Source organism: Pleurodeles waltl, chromosome 12, assembly GCF_031143425.1.
Source record: "Pleurodeles waltl isolate 20211129_DDA chromosome 12, aPleWal1.hap1.20221129, whole genome shotgun sequence".
NCBI classification, from domain to species: Eukaryota; Metazoa; Chordata; class Amphibia; order Caudata; family Salamandridae; genus Pleurodeles; species Pleurodeles waltl.
Window position 1 is genome coordinate 272,915,028 of NC_090451.1, and position 17,854 is coordinate 272,932,881.

The 17,854-nt window shown below is 41.9% G+C and overlaps 1 protein-coding gene across 1 annotated transcript in view; it reads right to left on the reverse strand.

The window, feature by feature from the left end:
- Positions 1–17,854, reverse strand: part of NUP93 (nucleoporin 93) — a 305,671-nt gene that overhangs the window by 155,178 nt on the left and 132,639 nt on the right. The window contains exon 6 of the mRNA XM_069215817.1: positions 6,958–7,032. Within this exon, the coding sequence (XP_069071918.1) occupies positions 6,958–7,032 (75 nt within the window). The remainder of the gene's footprint in view (positions 1–6,957; positions 7,033–17,854) is intronic.

A 17,854-nucleotide genomic window follows, 5' to 3' on the forward strand; every position in this document is an offset into this window, starting at 1 on the left:
GATTTCTCCAATATTATGGCCAGTCAGCCAGTAAGATAACTATTGCAATTGTCCCGCTATGAAATAGGCCTTGAGATCTGGGGCCCTTAGACCTCCCTTGGCAGGTGGCAACTGCAACTTAGGCTGATTTGGCGGCGATCTTTTCCCCAGATAAGGTCAATCAACATGGAATTTAATGAGTGGAATACATGAGGTGGTACCAGAAGTGGCAAATTAACAACACATATGTAATACCATCATTTTTCCTAATGCCACCCTACCAGATACTGAAAGGGGTAAAGTGGTCAAAAATTCTACTCAAGACCACAGTGCTGTAATTGCCCGCATTACATTGCCCTTCAACAAGTCTGTATGATTGCAGTATATATGGATACAGAGATACCAGAAAGATACGGGTACTGCGGCAATGATCATGGGTCAAAATTGAATCAACAGTTCTCGGAAATTGCCACCAAAGGAATATACTTAGGATTTGTCAGCATTAATTTGGAGCCCAGAAAGATCTGCGAACTGAGATAATATCTGTGCCGCCCGCCCTATGTAGTCCGGCAAATCCTTATAATATAAGATCATATCATCTGCATATAGCAAAATCAAGTCAGTAGTGCAACGAATCACAATCCCCCACTCCCCAGAGCTGGGGCGAATGTGTTGTGCGAGTGGCTCCATTGCAAATACAAATAAAAAAGGAGAAGGGGCCAGCCCTGCCTAGTCCCTCATAGGAGGTGGAGATATGTGTGCCAGTCTTAGCTCTGGCCGCGGGGTCTGAATAGAGTAGCTTCACACAACGGATATATTCTGGGGGTAGTCCGAAGGCCTCCAGCGTTGCTAACAGATAATCCCATCTAAGGGTATCAAATGTTTGCCGTATGTCTAGGGACAAGCAACCAGCATGGGGATAAAGGAGTTTTGTCTCATCCATCAGCTGGAACAGCAAACAAGGTGTGGATAACTCTTTCAGCTTGTATCCATGCTGCTACAAAAAAGCTGCTAGGCGAATGAGGTGATTAAAGTGAAACAAATTACTTCGGGTATAACGTGAGAATTAGTTCAGATTATAACCTTGTCCTTCTGTGCACTTGGGTTTGGTTTTTGAATAATCAATGCTAAAATGTCACTTTTTCTGCAAAGGAAGGTGAATGCTTTAAGGAAAACTGTATTTAACATGTGGTCTTTTATAGTAACTATTAACATTGGTATGAATGGTGGTTTTCTTAATGTTGTAAGTACTAAATTAAAATTCCACATTGTTTGTGATATTGTTCTATGGGAGTTTACCTTGATTGATCTTTCAAGGAACCTATTAATGACTGGAATTCTGAAGAAAAAAAAAGTTCCCCTGTCCTCCTTTAGTGTACACTACTATCGTAAACAAGTATATTCTTATTGAGATATTTGTACATTTTGATTTCAATGGGTACATTAGATATACAAGAAAACATAGTTAAATTGTTTTTGTCATATTTTCTCTAATAAAATGCATGATGAGCCACTTCCAGTTTGCCACGTAACATCTGTGAGCAGTAGATTTTCTTGCTTTCTTAACCTCCATGGATTCTGATGTAAGGTTTAAATGGCTAAATTTTAAGAACTCAAATGTCATGCTACTAGACTGGCAGGACCTGGGTGGCAAACGCTTCCCTGCTGTAATGTCAATAGATCTATTCTCTATGGAATAGTTACTATACGACTTCACATTATTGCTAATAAATGCCATGTGCCATGTTTGTTGAGCCAATTACGGAACAATAAGAATCACCGTCATCCCTGTTTGTGTGCATTTTTTTTTTTTTTTAATAACATTTGATATGAGTGGTATTGGAGGAAAGTATAAGTAAATGATGCATACCAACTTCTAGACAGTGCATTCCCCTCAGTCTGGGCATTTTGTTATTTTCTATTACTGCAAACCAGTCTAGGTTTGGTGTTCCCCATGTTCTGAAGATAATGTATATTATTTATTTCTTTAGCGCCCACTTCGCCCCCCCCCCCGCCCCTCTTCTCAGATTGTCTACCATTGTGTTATGCTTTCCTTGTAGGTAAACCACAACTAGTCCTATATTTATTGATAGGTAATATCATTATTTCAACTAGTTTTGACAGTTGATAGGATTGTTTCCTGTTAATGATGACCACTGTAATGGTGCTGTTCATCTGAACAGTTGTCCCTTCCACGTATGAAGGGGAGGCTTTTGGGACTAGAAATATTGTCCTCAAAACTACAAAATTAATGTGTTTTTCAGCCTTTTATTGTGCCCAGAGACTTCTGAATTTCCGGTTCCATGTGTGTGTCCCACCTGTGTTTGATACATTCTTCGTGACTGCCACACTGGAAGTGATTCTGCAAAGTATCTGTCTTTCATCATGTTCTCTAAACAACCCTTTCTGCTCCTTTAGCACTTTTGGTGTAAAAGCCACTAGACTGTCACAAACCCAACTTAACTGTTAACACTGACTAGCAATCCACTCTTATATGAGTCTCAAGTGGAGTCTTGCCAATGGAATCAAGGAAATACAAAATGCCATCATTCCTAGCATTTTCATTTCTTTCATCACTGTTATACTATGCTTTGTAGTAAAGGTGAACCTGTTCCTGTAGTACAAGAACTGTCTTTTGTGTAGGAAATGCCATTGCTTATTGCATGTCTGGCTCTGCCACCAGGAATGCCTTCTCCTGAGAAGGAAGGAGTGAAGGTTTCTTCACATTGATAACTAGTGCAGGTTTATGTTGCTTTAGCAATAGAGGAATGAGCTACCCTTTTAATAACCATTCATTTAGTTATGGGTCCACATGAATAATTTGGCATCTGAGGTGCCTTGAGACAACTGCTAAGCATTTTGTGTGAATCATCTGGCATTTAAGGTGCACTGAGACAACTGCTAAACATTTTGTGAACATCCTTAGTGCTGATTCTAGTCCAAAGGGATTGATGATGATGATCCCCATCTCAAACCAGAGAATTTGTTAGGTTACTTGCGCATCGGGACATGGATGTCCACAGTTTTAAAGTCTATTGTTGCTAGGTATTCACTTTGCTCCAGTACAGGAATTGCTTCTTATATTACTGTCATCTTGAATATTACTGCTTTATTCAGTTTTATGTTTTATTTTGGTTCTTGAACCATTGAAGTGCACAATGCAAATATTTAAAAATCATAAAGAACATAGCAGTCGCTTAGGATTAAAAATCAGGGCAATACTATTAAAATGAGTTTTGGTTTAAAACTGTAATACAGCCAATAACACCAGGGTAACTTCCTGCTGAGAGAAAAGCCAGAACGACAAAAACCTAAACAATAGACCTAAAATGGCCTAAAATCCAGTCCATTCAGCCATCTGGAAGGTCAAAGCTAGTTACAAGTTCTGGGTAGCTTGATGTAATAGCTAAAATCTAAATTTTATAGGGTGCACAATGTAATTTAAAAAGATTAGTGCTCGTTCCAGTCAAGGAAAAAAAAAAAAAAAAGAACAGGAGCATAAAACACATGACCTTTCTCAGGTTTCAGTTTACAACAGAGTACAAACAATACCGCAAAACAACAGTGCAAAATACAACATGTTTTCCAATAGCGAAAAATTAAAAGAGAGAAGGTGAAAACTAGTATATAGCAGCATTGATGTTTCCATTAAATCAGTAACATGTTTTTTCTAAAAAAAAATTACATGACACCCGCACTTCCCTAGTAATAGGATGGGGTGCAAAACTTGAGCAAGGAACCTACAATAATGAACCTGAGAATTCAAGGGACATTCCCGCCTTTTTCCTGTTTTAACATACCTGTATGGAACCCTTACATCAAATTGAAAAATATATTAGATGCTTTTTTACTAATAGTTTTACGTGTGTGTGTGTGTATAATTAACTTAAGATGTATAACAATAAATAATATTCATTGTTTGCAAAGTATCTTTTGTAACATTTGTTTTTGCCCTCCCCTAGTATGTGAAAAGTAATTGACAGTAATTGCAGCATGTCCACTGCTTTTTTTCAATTTGATGTTTAATTCCCTGGGTTGGGAACTCGCCATAATTGCAGGGGGGGGGCCTTTCTTTACAACATGGAACCCTTACATCTACCTATAGTGGGTGTTAATTTTAAGTACTGTTTGGGGAACAGAAAGTAAACATTTATATTAAGTTCTCCTTTGGGTACTTTATGTCATTTCTGAAAACAGTTCTTGTGTTTCCTAAAAGGGAAGTGTTCTTTTTGTACGACTATCTTTTTGGTTTTATGTTTGGAGACTTCCGCATCAATTCAATACAGAAAACATGTTTTAAGTCTAGCAACCACGTGTTAGAAAAATGTTCTGCCATTCCTGCGCCTCTGTGGACCTGGGCCTTTCCTTTCATCTGCCACAAATAGGACTGTTCATCATAGCTGGTTTGTTACCATGCAGGCACTGACTGTTGGCTTACTAAAAGTTGTAACTTTTGAAAGGATTGGTATTGAAAATGGTTATCGGCCATAACCGGTTCTGTTTAACATTGCAAGGCTGCCACTGCTTTGGTAGGCTCTCTTACATTTTTTCTACAGACTAATGCACAAGGCTTTCAAACATGTGTTTCATCTATGAGTAGTGTGCTGAAGATGTTTGCCTGAAGTTCACGTTTGAAACTAGATATTCTCAGCTGTGCATGGTTCCAGAGTGTTGCACCTGTGCACATTTGTCTGCTGGTCATGTAAGCCGATTCCAGAGCAGGTTTCAACCATGTATGTGAGAGTCTCTTCACTTCATGTGTAACCACTTCTACTATTTCTTTAAAATGTTCAGTGAGATGTTGCATTATCTACTCTATTTTGCCTCATTGCTGATGTCCATTCTTATTAAAGAAGACTGTTTAGAGTTAAGGCATTTTCCAAAATCTGGCTACTCCCTCTGCATCATCCTCACAACAGTGTCTACTCTTTTGTGGTCTTTATAAGCAGCATGACCTATGGAGGATGGAACCCTTGCCCTAGAAGTAAAGGGTGAATCTGCAGGTCTGAGGTATTTCAGAATAACTAAGACGTTCAACAATTTGTTTTTTCTTTGGTATTAGGGACTGCAACCTCATCCTTGAGGCACTGTTTTCTCTTTTTGGCACTGATAACTTTTTGTTTTGCTTCAGCATTATGTGTAGACCCAGTCTTTTTTTTGGGGGGGGGGTGAAGAAGTACCTTTCTTTTGACGTTCCCATGAACACAGCCTCCCTTGGGAGTTGAGACAGAACCTGAAACTTTTGAAAAAAGTGACTTTATAATTTAACCCAAAGAGTTCCTTTCAGACTCAAGCAAGTTTTTTTCCCTCACCAAGTCTGAAAAATCAACAATGAGAGGCTTTCTGCTCAGGAACTGCAAGCTCATGCCTTTTTGGCATCCAGATAACCTTTTTAGGTCCAGCATAGCAGCGAGCAAGCACTGCTTTTCCAACGGGTTGGTATCTATGTGGGCTTTTGACCACACCCATCACTATCACACGTTCATAGGCTTGACTTTTAAAAATCCTTTGATGATATTGGTAAATGCTTTTCGTTTGTCCCTCCTTGGGGCAGTTTGTCACCGCCTTGGCCATCGAACCTGTTACATGGATAACTGCACATGTACCCACACGTTAGAATGCAAGCAAACTTTTTTCCTTTTGTGTCTCTTCTTCGCGCACACACTCATGCCCGTCGTGTTGCTTTGAATCAGCTTGTCTATGTTACTGTTTTACTTTTCATTTTCAATATATGTGGCAATAAAAGTCCACTTAGGAATTTACAACGCTAATAGCTCTCACTCGTGCAAACGCGAGACCCACAGCATTGCAAATGATTGTTTCTTTTGTGACACCAATTAGGTGTATAGGAGATCTAACGAAGACAAAACCTTGATATCTGATGCATCCTGATTATTTTAAGCTTCTTAAGTTTCTTCTAGTGCATCCAACTTTTACCCTGATGATAGCCAGAGTTCCTGAAAAAAAAACTCTTTCGTCTGTGATACAGTATACTGTGTCCACTTCTATTGCTCGCTTGTTTATTAAGTCTTTGGTTGGGATGTTCAGTATCCTTCCGATTTATGTTCTTGGGAAGGCATAACTTACATACCATGCGTGAATCATTGCCTGGTCCTTCACTGTAACCAAGTGAACTAGAGATATCCGATGCTCTTCTAATAAACATTCTCTGACCCCCTGCAGTCTAAGCCCTAAAAAAACAGTTTCCTTTGGATCTTGACAGAGGTTGTAAAGAAAAATCCCCAAGTCCTCTGATACCATTGAGGAGCTGTACATCCTCTAAGTGCTAGGTTTCTTCTTATAGTGGGTCAATCCTTTCTCTTACTTTCAATGCTGCTTCAATAGTTTTCCCCGACAAGAAACACCTCTTTCACTTCCAAACCCAACAGCAGAAATATAGCATGTGAAGATGATAACTGTCTTGAGGTGCTTTCTGTGAGCTTAAACTGGACAGCCCAGTCATGGTCAGTGACCATGAAGAGAAACCTTTAACTTCTTATATACAATTTACAGATCCAGCAACTAGATGACAAAATAACTTGCAGCATATGAATCTAGAGATTCACTCTGCAAAATACAGAAACTTAGAGTAAGTGAAGTTCTTTTGACTTTCTAGATGGGAGTTCCAACATATACAAACTGTTTGACTTGGGCAATGATGACAACCATAGCTCATGTGGCGATCAGGTTTTGTAAGACATAACCTCCTGCTGGGTTATTTGCTCAGCAATGCATCTCCTGAGTATACATGGCTTAGGTGGGGTGGAAGGCTTTGGGAGTCTATATGTATAACATCAAGGAGGGAATAGACCAGACATCAAAGTGAGTCTAGTTGCAGAGCTATGGGGCTTAGCTCTTGAAAAAACATCTGTAATTACTATGTCTTGTGAACATACTGGGCTGAACTCAAAATTAAATGGTAGTAAAGGTTCACTTACATTTATTATTTTTAAATTGTAATTGCATTTAACAACTCACCTGACGAGCATATGCCATTTCCACACTGTCCAATGAACTCCGACCTGGGGGTCCTAAATCACTAACATAACTAGGCTGCAAAACATAAAAAGGGAGTATAAGTCTGCATATCTTTTTGCCTTAATGAAGCTACAGCTTAGGTAGAAACAGGTAAGAGCACCGAAAACATCAGAGCATGTATAATCAAGTTTTCTGCACACCTTAGGTCGCAAGGAAAAGCCAATATCCATTAATATTTAAAAAGACAGAGAAGCAAATTGTTACCCAAACAAGAAAGCATTTTAAAATTCCTGTAAATTACAAAAGGTTTCTTAATCAGTAACAACAGTTCCCTGCACAATGCATGTTCTCCATGGACCCAAACTGTATTTCCTGAAGTCTGGTAAGAACAAAAACAATAGTGGAACATATGGGAACATTGTACAGCACCAACATCTGGTGCATGCCCAACCCATCACCTACACAGTTCACTATATAATGCTAGCAGGACCACATCACAGTTTAGACTTTTCGGCCCAGAATAACCATCTGCCTACATAACAGAAGAGGATTTTTTGTGGGTCTGTGGAGACTATCTAAAACAATTAAAATATATGTTATATACATGATGGCTTCAGTGTAACAGGCTCTACCATATAGCTGTGCTACACTTCCCATACTCTTAGTTAAATCCTACTGAATAGTTTAATTTTGGCAACAGCCATGATACTCGAGAACTGCATCTACCAAAATAATAAACTCTTTACTGAGCCCTGGTTAAATAGCAGGAAGTTCTAACAGGTGAGGGAAAAAGCACTCTCCTTGCCGTAACTACTGACAAAAAAGACAAGATTATTTTCAAGATGAAATTCTTGAGAAGAGCAACACAGCCAGGAGGACTGTAACCAATAAACTGGTATAACTAACAAAGGCAAAAGGAGAAGCTGCAAACCAAGAAGGCTTCTCTTCACCTAATCAATTGCAGCACCTCACACTGCAACATCAGATTTTTTGGACAGAAGACATAGCTTCGAAACCATCAAATCTACTGAAAAATAATGTAAAACATGTGTGCATGTGTGTCTATTTTTAGAGCCCAAAGAGCACACTGGGGGTATACTAAAGTGTTGTTAAAGAACGTCTGCATGTAAAGACCTAAAGCAAGGGGGCAGAGATGGCTGAAGATCCAGGTAGCCATTGCACCTAGCCCGGCACTTCCTGCTGATCTGCAGCAGGACGGAAAGGTTTGACTGAACAGAGCTTTTGAAGGGGCTCCTGTGAACAGATCCTTCCTTTCTATTTCTTTGTGGGGAGAGAGCAGCATTGCAAAAAAATGGAAATAGAGCACTGGAAACGGACCAGATTGTCTGGTCTCTTGCTAGAAGAGTCCAGGAGACGGGCCGCCTAAATAGAAATTAAGCCCCAGGCAAAATCCAGTAGGATGGCTAAATCAGATGAGACTTAAACACATGGTCCTTCCAGTCAAAAGGCAAAAGCAAAGCGAAATGAGGTTTTACTCTGAACCCTTAACACAGAATGGGGCGCTGACGCAGTTATATTCAATACAGAACCTCAGAGTAAGTCTTATGGAGTACATTGAGAGAAGTTTAGAGGAAATCAATATGCCATAATAAAACATAGAAACAGGAAATAAGCTCTTGAAGCAACCAGTATTGGGGTGAAAGAAATGATGGTGATACAAGACAAAGACAAATTAATTTGGGTTCTGTCCTGGTGTTATCAAGCGCAATGCACTACCCAATATTTTTGTCACATAATATGGAAATGTCGAAACAGAGGAAGAGCATGGGACAAGTTAAGAGTTTTCAGGTGTTTCGAAGACTTTGCTCAGTATGATGGAGGAACAAGATGCATAGGAAGCTACATCATGCAACACAGTTACAGAAATGCTGGCAATTAAGCCAAGGGAAGGCTTAGATGTTGATCTAAATCGAAATGTGACCCCCGAAATCCAAGGATTTGCCAAGGATGATCACAGCGGCACACTTGGCATGACAGGGTCAGATGCAAAGGCCTGACTGAGTCTTCTGCATGAATTACAAGAAATTAATATATAAAAAATAATGGGGATAAGGAGGATTAAAGGTCCAGTGTATACCCTCCAATGAAAGTGACTACTAAAGCAATACACTGTTCCTAAGAAACCAAGGTGAGCAATGGAAAGTACTCTGGGATCCTAATTAATAGGAGCAAGAGTCCTCACACACCCAGATGGGCGTCATGCTTCATCATCGGACTAGCTCCTCGTCAGACCGGCGCTGCAATGTCTGACGGGCACCACCCAGTGGGGGGCTCTTTGCCGGAGATCTTTTTCTCGATGATGCCTCACTGTCCCGCAAATGAGTAGGGAGGAAGAAAAAGGGGAGAGTTCAAAGAATGAATAAAATAAAATTGGCTCAGGACCCTTACTAAATGCTAACTTTATTCTGTATGTGTAGGGTGAAGGCCAAGATTAAAATATCAATAGAGAAAGTGAGATAGAGATGATGCTCAACCACTTTCAAACTATATGTCTAATGATGGCGGGGTCAGGAAACTGCGAGACCCACCTCAAAATCGGGTCGACATGTTTTGCGTCTCGGTGGTCCAGAATGGATCCAATGACGCTTCTTCAGGACCTAACGTAAAAGAACTTCTCCAATTCGAAGCTAAGTTAGCTGTTATGTAACTTTGCTGATAGTCAAAAAAAGTTTATCGTCAGTCACTTACACAAGTCTATTGTGACCAAGTGTTTAGTTCCTATTCGTCACCCTGGAAAATATCAAAACATAAGTTGTATCCCAAAAAGTTTTTGAGTTAATCGAAGCAGAACGAACAAAAAACTGTGAGGCACACGGTGACAGTGTAGGTGATAACACAGCCATGCTAAGTAAACAAAAATAATGCTTACCCTCCCAGATTGAGTAAGGGCTTCATGGGATCACGCGGGCCATAAGCCAGATCAGCACAACATACTCTTTGTCATGTCAGAGGAAATACAATGAGGGAACAAATATGCATGTTAAAAGAGAAATATCATGCCCTTCAAAAATGGAGAGGTTACACAGAATATTTGTGAATGTTAAAAGCCAAATTAGTAGGGGATTCCCTCTGCAAAAAAGACATTATTTATTTGATGGTAAAATATCAGATAAACATCATTGATGGTGAAGGTACCTAATATGTACGAATTCTGAGGAGTAGAAACAGTTGCTGAGTGCCCATATGTAGTATTCCTACGTGAGAGTGGACCTGGAAGCTAACTGATCCACAGCACCAAGAGTCTGACGACTGTGCCTTAGTCTGTAGTACTGACGATTTGTAAAGACAAAATCATAGACTCCTTTTATAAACGAAAGAAACAGACAGAAGTACGGGCTAAGGGATCCCCTGCTACCAACAAGAACCAGAGTATAGCTCGAACACAGTGTAGCAGTACACTTACTTGTTTGGGACCTGGTGGAGGGCGGCTCGACCTACCCTTGGACGCGCTCCCGGATGTGAGCGGGAAGCGCGAGCCCAGGGGTAAAAATACTCCGTCCAGAGCACGTAATCGGCAACTGCTGTGTGCGTTGCTAGGGGACGCAAATACGTCCCGACAACGGCACCCATACAAAATCGATGACGGACTCGTGGTGGTCCTGACTATAACACGGCGGCCATCTTAGAGTGAAGTGATGAAAAGATGCTATCTATCAACAAACTAATCAGGATGGCTTCAGTGCACCTCTTTTACTACTGTACTCAAACACAAAGGAAAGAAATATAGTCCCAATTCATCGTCTGTTGCCAATTATCAGCTAATGTTTCTCATGCTGTTGGTAATTACATAATGTAGTGATAAGGTAGTGATAAAGACAAGTTAGTGCAGAGGCACTTACATGTTCAATAGGCCACTGGGATTATCACATGTTGATACCTAGATCAAGAGAAGCTCATCCAGGGAATGTCATCATTCAGTCCCTTGTGATGGGTCCCAAGTCTGAACACCCAGCGCTGTTCTAGTTCGAAGAGGGGCCTAGTCTCTTTTTGGGCACGTCTGTAATACAACCCACCACATGTCATCAGGGCTGTGTTGTGCTTCAATATAATGAATTGAAAATGTCACTTACCCAGTGTACATCTGTTCGTGGCATTAGTCGCTGCAGATTCACATGTTTGGCACAGTCCGCTGTCTGGTGTTGGGCTCGGAGTATTACAAGTTGTTTTTCTTCGAAGAAGTCTTTTTTGGTCACGGGACCGAAGGACTCCTCCCTCTTCGGCTCCATTGCGCATGGGCGTCGACTCCATCTTAGATTGTTTTCCCCGCAGAGGGTGAGGATGGAGTTGTTTGCTATAAATAGTGCCCATGCAATGGAGTGAATATGTATGTACGTTAAGAGTTTATAATAATTATTTACAAATGTACAAATGTTTAAGATTTAAGATCTACTTCTAAACGGCTACAGGCTTCCCGGGGAGGCGGGAGGGTACATGTGAATCTGCAGCGACTATTGCCACGAACAGATGTACACTGGGTAAGTGACATTTTCAGTTCGATGGCATATGTTGCTGCAGATACACATGTTTGGCATAGACTATAAAGCAGTTACCTCCCCTAAAAGCGGTGGTTTAGCCTGTAGGAGTTGAAGTAGTTTGGAATAATGTTCTTAGTACAGCTTGGCCTACTGTAGCTTGTTGTGCATTTAGTACGTCTACACAGTAGTGTTTAGTAAACGTATGAGGCGTAGACCAGGTTGCAGCCTTACATATTTCGCTCATAGGAATGTTTCCTAGAAAGGCCATTGTAGCACCTTTCTTTCTGGTTGAGTGTGCCTTTGGTGTAATAGGCAATTCTCTTTTGGCTTTAAGATAGCATGTTTGAATACATCCGACTATCCATCTAGCAATGCCTTGTTTAGAGATTGGATTTCCTATGTGTGGTTTTTGAAAAGCTATGAACAGTTGTTTTGTTTTCCTGATTAGCTTTGTTCTGTCAATGTAGTACATTAGTGCTCTTTTGATGTCTAATGTATGTAGTGCCCTTTCAGCCACGGAATTTGGTTGTGGGAAGAACACTGGCAATTCTACTGTTTGATTTAAATGGAATGGTGAGATTACTTTTGGCAGAAATTTTGGATTTGTTCTTAGAACTATTTTATTTTTGTGTATTTGAATAAATGGTTCTTGTATGGTAAATGCCTGTATTTCACTTACTCTTCTGAGGGATGTGATTGCAATGAGAAATGCGACTTTCCAGGTTAGATATTGCATTTCACAAGAATGCATGGGTTCGAAAGGTGGACCCATGAGTCTTGTTAAGAAGATGTTAAGGTTCCATGAAGGAACTGGTGGTGTTCTTGGTGGTATAATTCTTTTGAGCCCTTCCATGAATGCTTTAATAACTGGTATTCTAAATAGAGACGATGAATGAGTAGTTTGTAGGTAAGCAGATATTGCTGCGAGGTGTATTTTTATAGATGAAAAAGCGAGATTCGCTTTTTGCAAATGTAGTAAGTATCCTACTATGTCTTTTGTAGAGGCATGTAATGGTTGTATTTGATTGGTATGGCAGTAGTAAACAAATCTTTTCCACTTAGATGCATAGCAGTGTCGAGTGGAAGATTTTCTAGCTTGTTTTATGACCTCCATGCATTCTTGTGTGAGGTCTAAGTGTCCGAATTCTAGGATTTCAGGAGCCAAATTGCCAGATTCAATGATGCTGGGTTTGGATGCCTGATCTGTTGTTTGTGTTGTGTTAACAGATCTGGTCTGTTGGGTAGTTTGACATGCGGTACTAGTGAAAGGTCTAGTAGAGTTGTATACCAAGGTTGTCTTGCCCATGTGGGTGCTATCAGTATGAGTTTGAGTTGGTTTTGACTCAACTTGTTTACTAGATATGGAAGGAGAGGGGGAAAAGCGTATGCAAATATCCCTGACCAACTCATCCATAGAGCATTGCCTTGTGATTCGCGGTGTGGGTACCTGGATGCGAAGTTTTGGCATTTTGAGTTTTCTTTTGTTGCGAACAAATCTATCTGGGGTGTTCCCCAAATTTGAAAGTACTTGTTCAGAACTTGGGGGTGAATTTCCCATTCGTGGACTTGTTGGTGGTCTCGCGAAAGGTTGTCTGCTAGTTGGTTTTGTATTCCTGGAATAAATTGTGCTATTAGGCGAATGTTGTTGTGAATCGCCCACTGCCATATTTTTTGTGTTAGGAGGCACAATTGTGTTGAGTGTGTTCCTCCTTGTTTGTTTAAATAATACATTGTTGTCATGTTGTCTGTTTTGACAAGAATGTATTTGTGTGTTATTATGGGTTGAAAGGCTTTTAACGCTAGAAATACTGCTAACAGTTCTAGGTAATTGATATGAAATTTTGTTTGGTGTATATCCCATTGTCCTTGAATGCTGTGGTGATTGAGGTGTGCTCCCCACCCTGTCATGGAAGCATCTGTTGTTATAACGTATTGAGGCACTGGGTCCTGAAATGTCCGCCCTTTGTTTAAATTTTTGCTGTTCCACCATAGAAGCGAGAGGTATGTTTGGCGGTCTACCAACACCAGATCTTGAAGTTGACCCTGTGCCTGTGACCATTGTGATGCTAGGCACTGTTGTAAGGGTCGCATGTGTAGTCTTGCGTTTGGGACAATGGCTATGCATGATGACATCATGCCTAGAAGTTTTAGCACAAATTTTGCTTGTATCTTTTGGTTTGGAAACATAGCACTTATTACCTTGTGGAATGCTTGCACTCTTTGTGGACTTGGAGTGGCAATTCCCTTTGATGTGTTGATGGTTGCTCCTAGATATTGTTGTGTCTGACACGGTTCTAGGTGTGATTTTGTATAGTTGATGGAAAACCCCAGTTTGTGAAGGGTTTGTATGACATATGTGGTGTCGTTTGCGCATTTTTTTTACTGTGTTGGTCTTGATTAGCCAATCGTCTAGGTAAGGGAACACATGTATCTGTTGTCTCCTGATGTGTGCTGCTACTACTGCTAGACATTTTGTGAACACTCTTGGTGCAGTTGTTATTCCGAATGGCAACACTTTGAATTGGTAATGTATTCCTTTGAATACGAACCTTAGGTACTTTCTGTGAGAAGGGTGTATTGGTATATGAAAGTACGCATCCTTTAGGTCTAATGTGGTCATGTAATCTTGCTGTTTGAGCAGTGGAATGATGTCTTGTAGTGTGACCATGTGAAAATGGTCCGATATGATGTAGGTATTTAGTGTCCTGAGATCTAATATTGGTCTTAATGTTTTGTCTTTTTTTGGAATTAGAAAGTACAGGGAGTAAACTCCTGTGTTTTTTTGTTGTACTGGTACTAACTCTATTGCATCCTTTTGCAGTAGTGCTTGAACTTCTAGTCCTAAAAGTTCTAAATGTTGTGGTGACATTTTGCGTGTTTTGGGAGGGATGTTTGGTGGGAATTTGTGGAATTCTATGCAATAGCCATGTTGGATTATTGCTAATACCCAATTGTCTGTTGTAATCTGTTGCCAAGATTGGTAGAATTGGCTTAGTCTTCCCCCCACTGGTGTTGAGTGAAGGGGTTGCGTGACTTGAAAGTCACTGTTTAGGTGGAGGTGTTTTTGGAGTCTGGAATCTTCCCCTACTCCTTGGGAATTGACCCCCTCTATATCCCCTGAAACCTCCCCTTTGGAATGAACCCTGATATGGTGTGGTTCTTGTTTGTTGGCTGGTGGTATCTGTGGGTTGGCCACGAAACCCCCCTCTAAATGGATTTTTTCTAAAAGAGCCTCTGCTCTGCGGGGAGTAGAGTGCGCCCATGGCTTTGGCCGTGTCTGTGTCCTTTTTAAGTTTTTCAATGGCTGTGTCCACTTCAGGGCCAAAAAGTTGTTTTTCGTTGAAGGGCATATTAAGGTCAGCCTGCTGGATTTCAGGTTTGAAGCCTGAAGTGCGGAGCCAAGCGTGTCTACTTATGGTGACAGCAGTGTTGACTGTTCTCGCTGCAGTATCGGCTGCGTCCAGTGAAGAGCGGATTTGATTGTTTGAGATCGTTTGTCCCTCTTCAACTATTTGCTGCGCCCTTTTTTGGTATTCTTGGGGAAGATGGTCTACGAGAAGTTGCATCTCATCCCAGTGTGCGCGGTCATATCTGGCCAGTAGCGCTTGAGAATTAGCGATGCGCCACTGGTTGGCTGCCTGTGATGCTACTCTTTTTCCTGCCGCATCAAATTTTCTGCTTTCTTTGTCCGGAGGTGGGGCGTCGCCAGATGTATGGGAATTTGCTCTTTTGCGAGCTGCCCCTACTACTACGGAGTCAGGTGGTAACTGCGAAGTAATAAACACTGGGTCTGTGGGTGGTGGTTTGTATTTTTTATCCACCCTTGGGGTGATGGCTCTTGATTTTACGGGCTCTTCAAAAATTTGTTTTGCGTGCCGTAACATCCCTGGTAGCATTGGGAGACATTGATATTGGCTATGTGTAGCCGAGAGGGTGTTAAATAAAAAATCATCCTCTATAGGATCGGAATGCAGTTGGACATTGTGGAATTCTGCAGCCCTAGCCACCAGTTGCGAGTATGAGGTACTGTCCTCTGGCGGTGACGGCTTTGTGGGGTATGAATCTGGATCATTGTCCGGCACTGGGGTGTCGTATAGGTCCCAAGCGTCTTGATCCTGATTATCTTGACTTATGGTAGTTTGCGCTGGTGAGTGCATTTGTGGCGGTGTTTGTGCCGGCGATGCCTGTTGTGGTGGAGAGGGCGGAGGCGTGACTTTTTTAACCACTTTGGCTTGTGGTTGTGCGTCATCCTTGAGGAGACCGATCCTTCTTTTCCTCATTATTGGGGGAAGGGTTGATATCTTCCCTGTGTCTTGCTGGATGTACAGTCTCTTTTGTGTGTAGTCTGATTCTACACTTTGGAGCTCTTGTCCAAATCTGTGCATCTGGCCACTTATTCCTTGTTCCTCTGTGTAGGATGAAGGTGTGGAAATTTTCGGCGCCGAGAGAGAATCTTTTTTCGGCTTCGGCACCGACAGAATTTTTGTTCCTTTCGGCATGGAGTCTCGGTGCCGATGTTTTTCGGTGCCGGTATCTTGTTTTTGTCTCTCGGAGCCGAGGTTGCTCCATGGCGGTCCCTCGACCGGAGTCGGGTGTCTTCGCTATGGGCGTGCCCTTTTTCGACGCCTTCGACGGGTCGCCTGTTTTATGGGTCGAGCCATGGCCTGTTGGCAGTGGCGTCCCCTGGGCTTTCGTTTTCTCGATGGTTTTACTTTTCGACGTCTTACTCACAGTTTGTTGCTGTTGTTCGACGTCGGAGTCTCCGGATTCTGAGTCCGGAACCGAGAATGTTTCCTCTTCGTCGTCGAAACGTTGTTTTGTCGGCGTGGACGCCATTTGTAGACGCCTGGCTCTTCGGTCCCGGAGTGTTTTTCTGGACCGGAAGGCTCGACAGGCCTCACAGGTATCCTCCTTGTGCTCGGGGGACAAGCACAAGTTACAGACCAAGTGCTGATCTGTATAAGGATACTTACTGTGACATTTTGGGCAGAAACGGAACGGGGTCCGTTCCATCGGCTTCGATGTCGCACGCGGTCGGGCCGACCAGGCCCCGATGGGGGAATCGAAGCTACCCCAAAGTCTTCCGATGATCGGTGTCGATGTACTTAACTATCCCGATACCGAACGGAACAATACCGACGCTTTCTTCCGAGATTCTGACTAACTTTCCGAACCGAAACACGGAGCGAAAAGGAATACGTCCGAACCCGACAGCGGAAAAAAAACAATCTAAGATGGAGTCGACGCCCATGCGCAATGGAGCCGAAGAGGGAGGAGTCCTTCGGTCCCGTGACCAAAAAAGACTTCTTCGAAGAAAAACAACTTGTAATACTCCGAGCCCAACACCAGGCAGCGGACTGTGCCAAACATGTGTATCTGCAGCAACATATGCCATCGAACACTAAGTTTTGTTGAAGCTCGACCGCAACGGATATTACTGCGGTGTTCATTAATTCTTAGTTTGACCGCTCTTGTGGTCATCCCTACATATTGTAAGTTACACGGGCAAGTTATCAAATATACACAGTATTTAGTGTTACAGTTCACACACAAAACAACTGGATTCATTAGATTTAGCACCCATTGGAAACTGGCGTTTACTTAAACACACCAACTGTAACACTAAATACTGAACATTCGAACTAGAACAGCGCTGGATGTTCAGACTTGGGACCCATCACAAGGGACTGAATGATGACATTCCCTGGATGAGCTTCTCTTGATCTAGGTATCAACACGTGATAATCCCAGTGGCCTATTGAACATGTAAGTGCCTCTGCACTAACTTGTCTTTATCACTACCTTATCACTACATTATGTAATTACCAACAGCATGAGAAACATTAGCTGATAATTGGCAACAGACGATGAATTGGGACTATATTTCTTTCCTTTGTGTTTGAGTACAGTAGTAAAAGAGGTGCACTGAAGCCATCCCGATTAGTTTGTTGATAGATAGCATCTTTTCATCACTTCACTCTAAGATGGCCGCCGTGTTATAGTCAGGACCACCACGAGTCCGTCATCGATTTTGTATGGGCGCCGTTGTCGGGACGTATTCGCGTCCCCTAGCAACGCACACAGCAGTTGCCTATTACGCGCTCTGAACGGAGTATTTTACCCCTGGGCTCCCGCTTCCCGGTCACATCCGGGAGCGCGTCCAAGGGTAGGTCGAGCCGCCCTCCACCAGGTCCCAAACAAGTAAGTGTACTGCTACACTGTGTTCGAGCTATACTCTGGTTCTTGTTGGTAGCAGGGGATCCCTTAGCCCGTACTTCTGTCTGTTTCTTTCGTTCATAAAAGGAGTCTATGATTTTGTCTTTACAAATCGTCAGTACTACAGACTAAGGCACAGTCGTCAGACTCTTGGTGCTGTGGATCAGTTAGCTTCCAGGTCCACT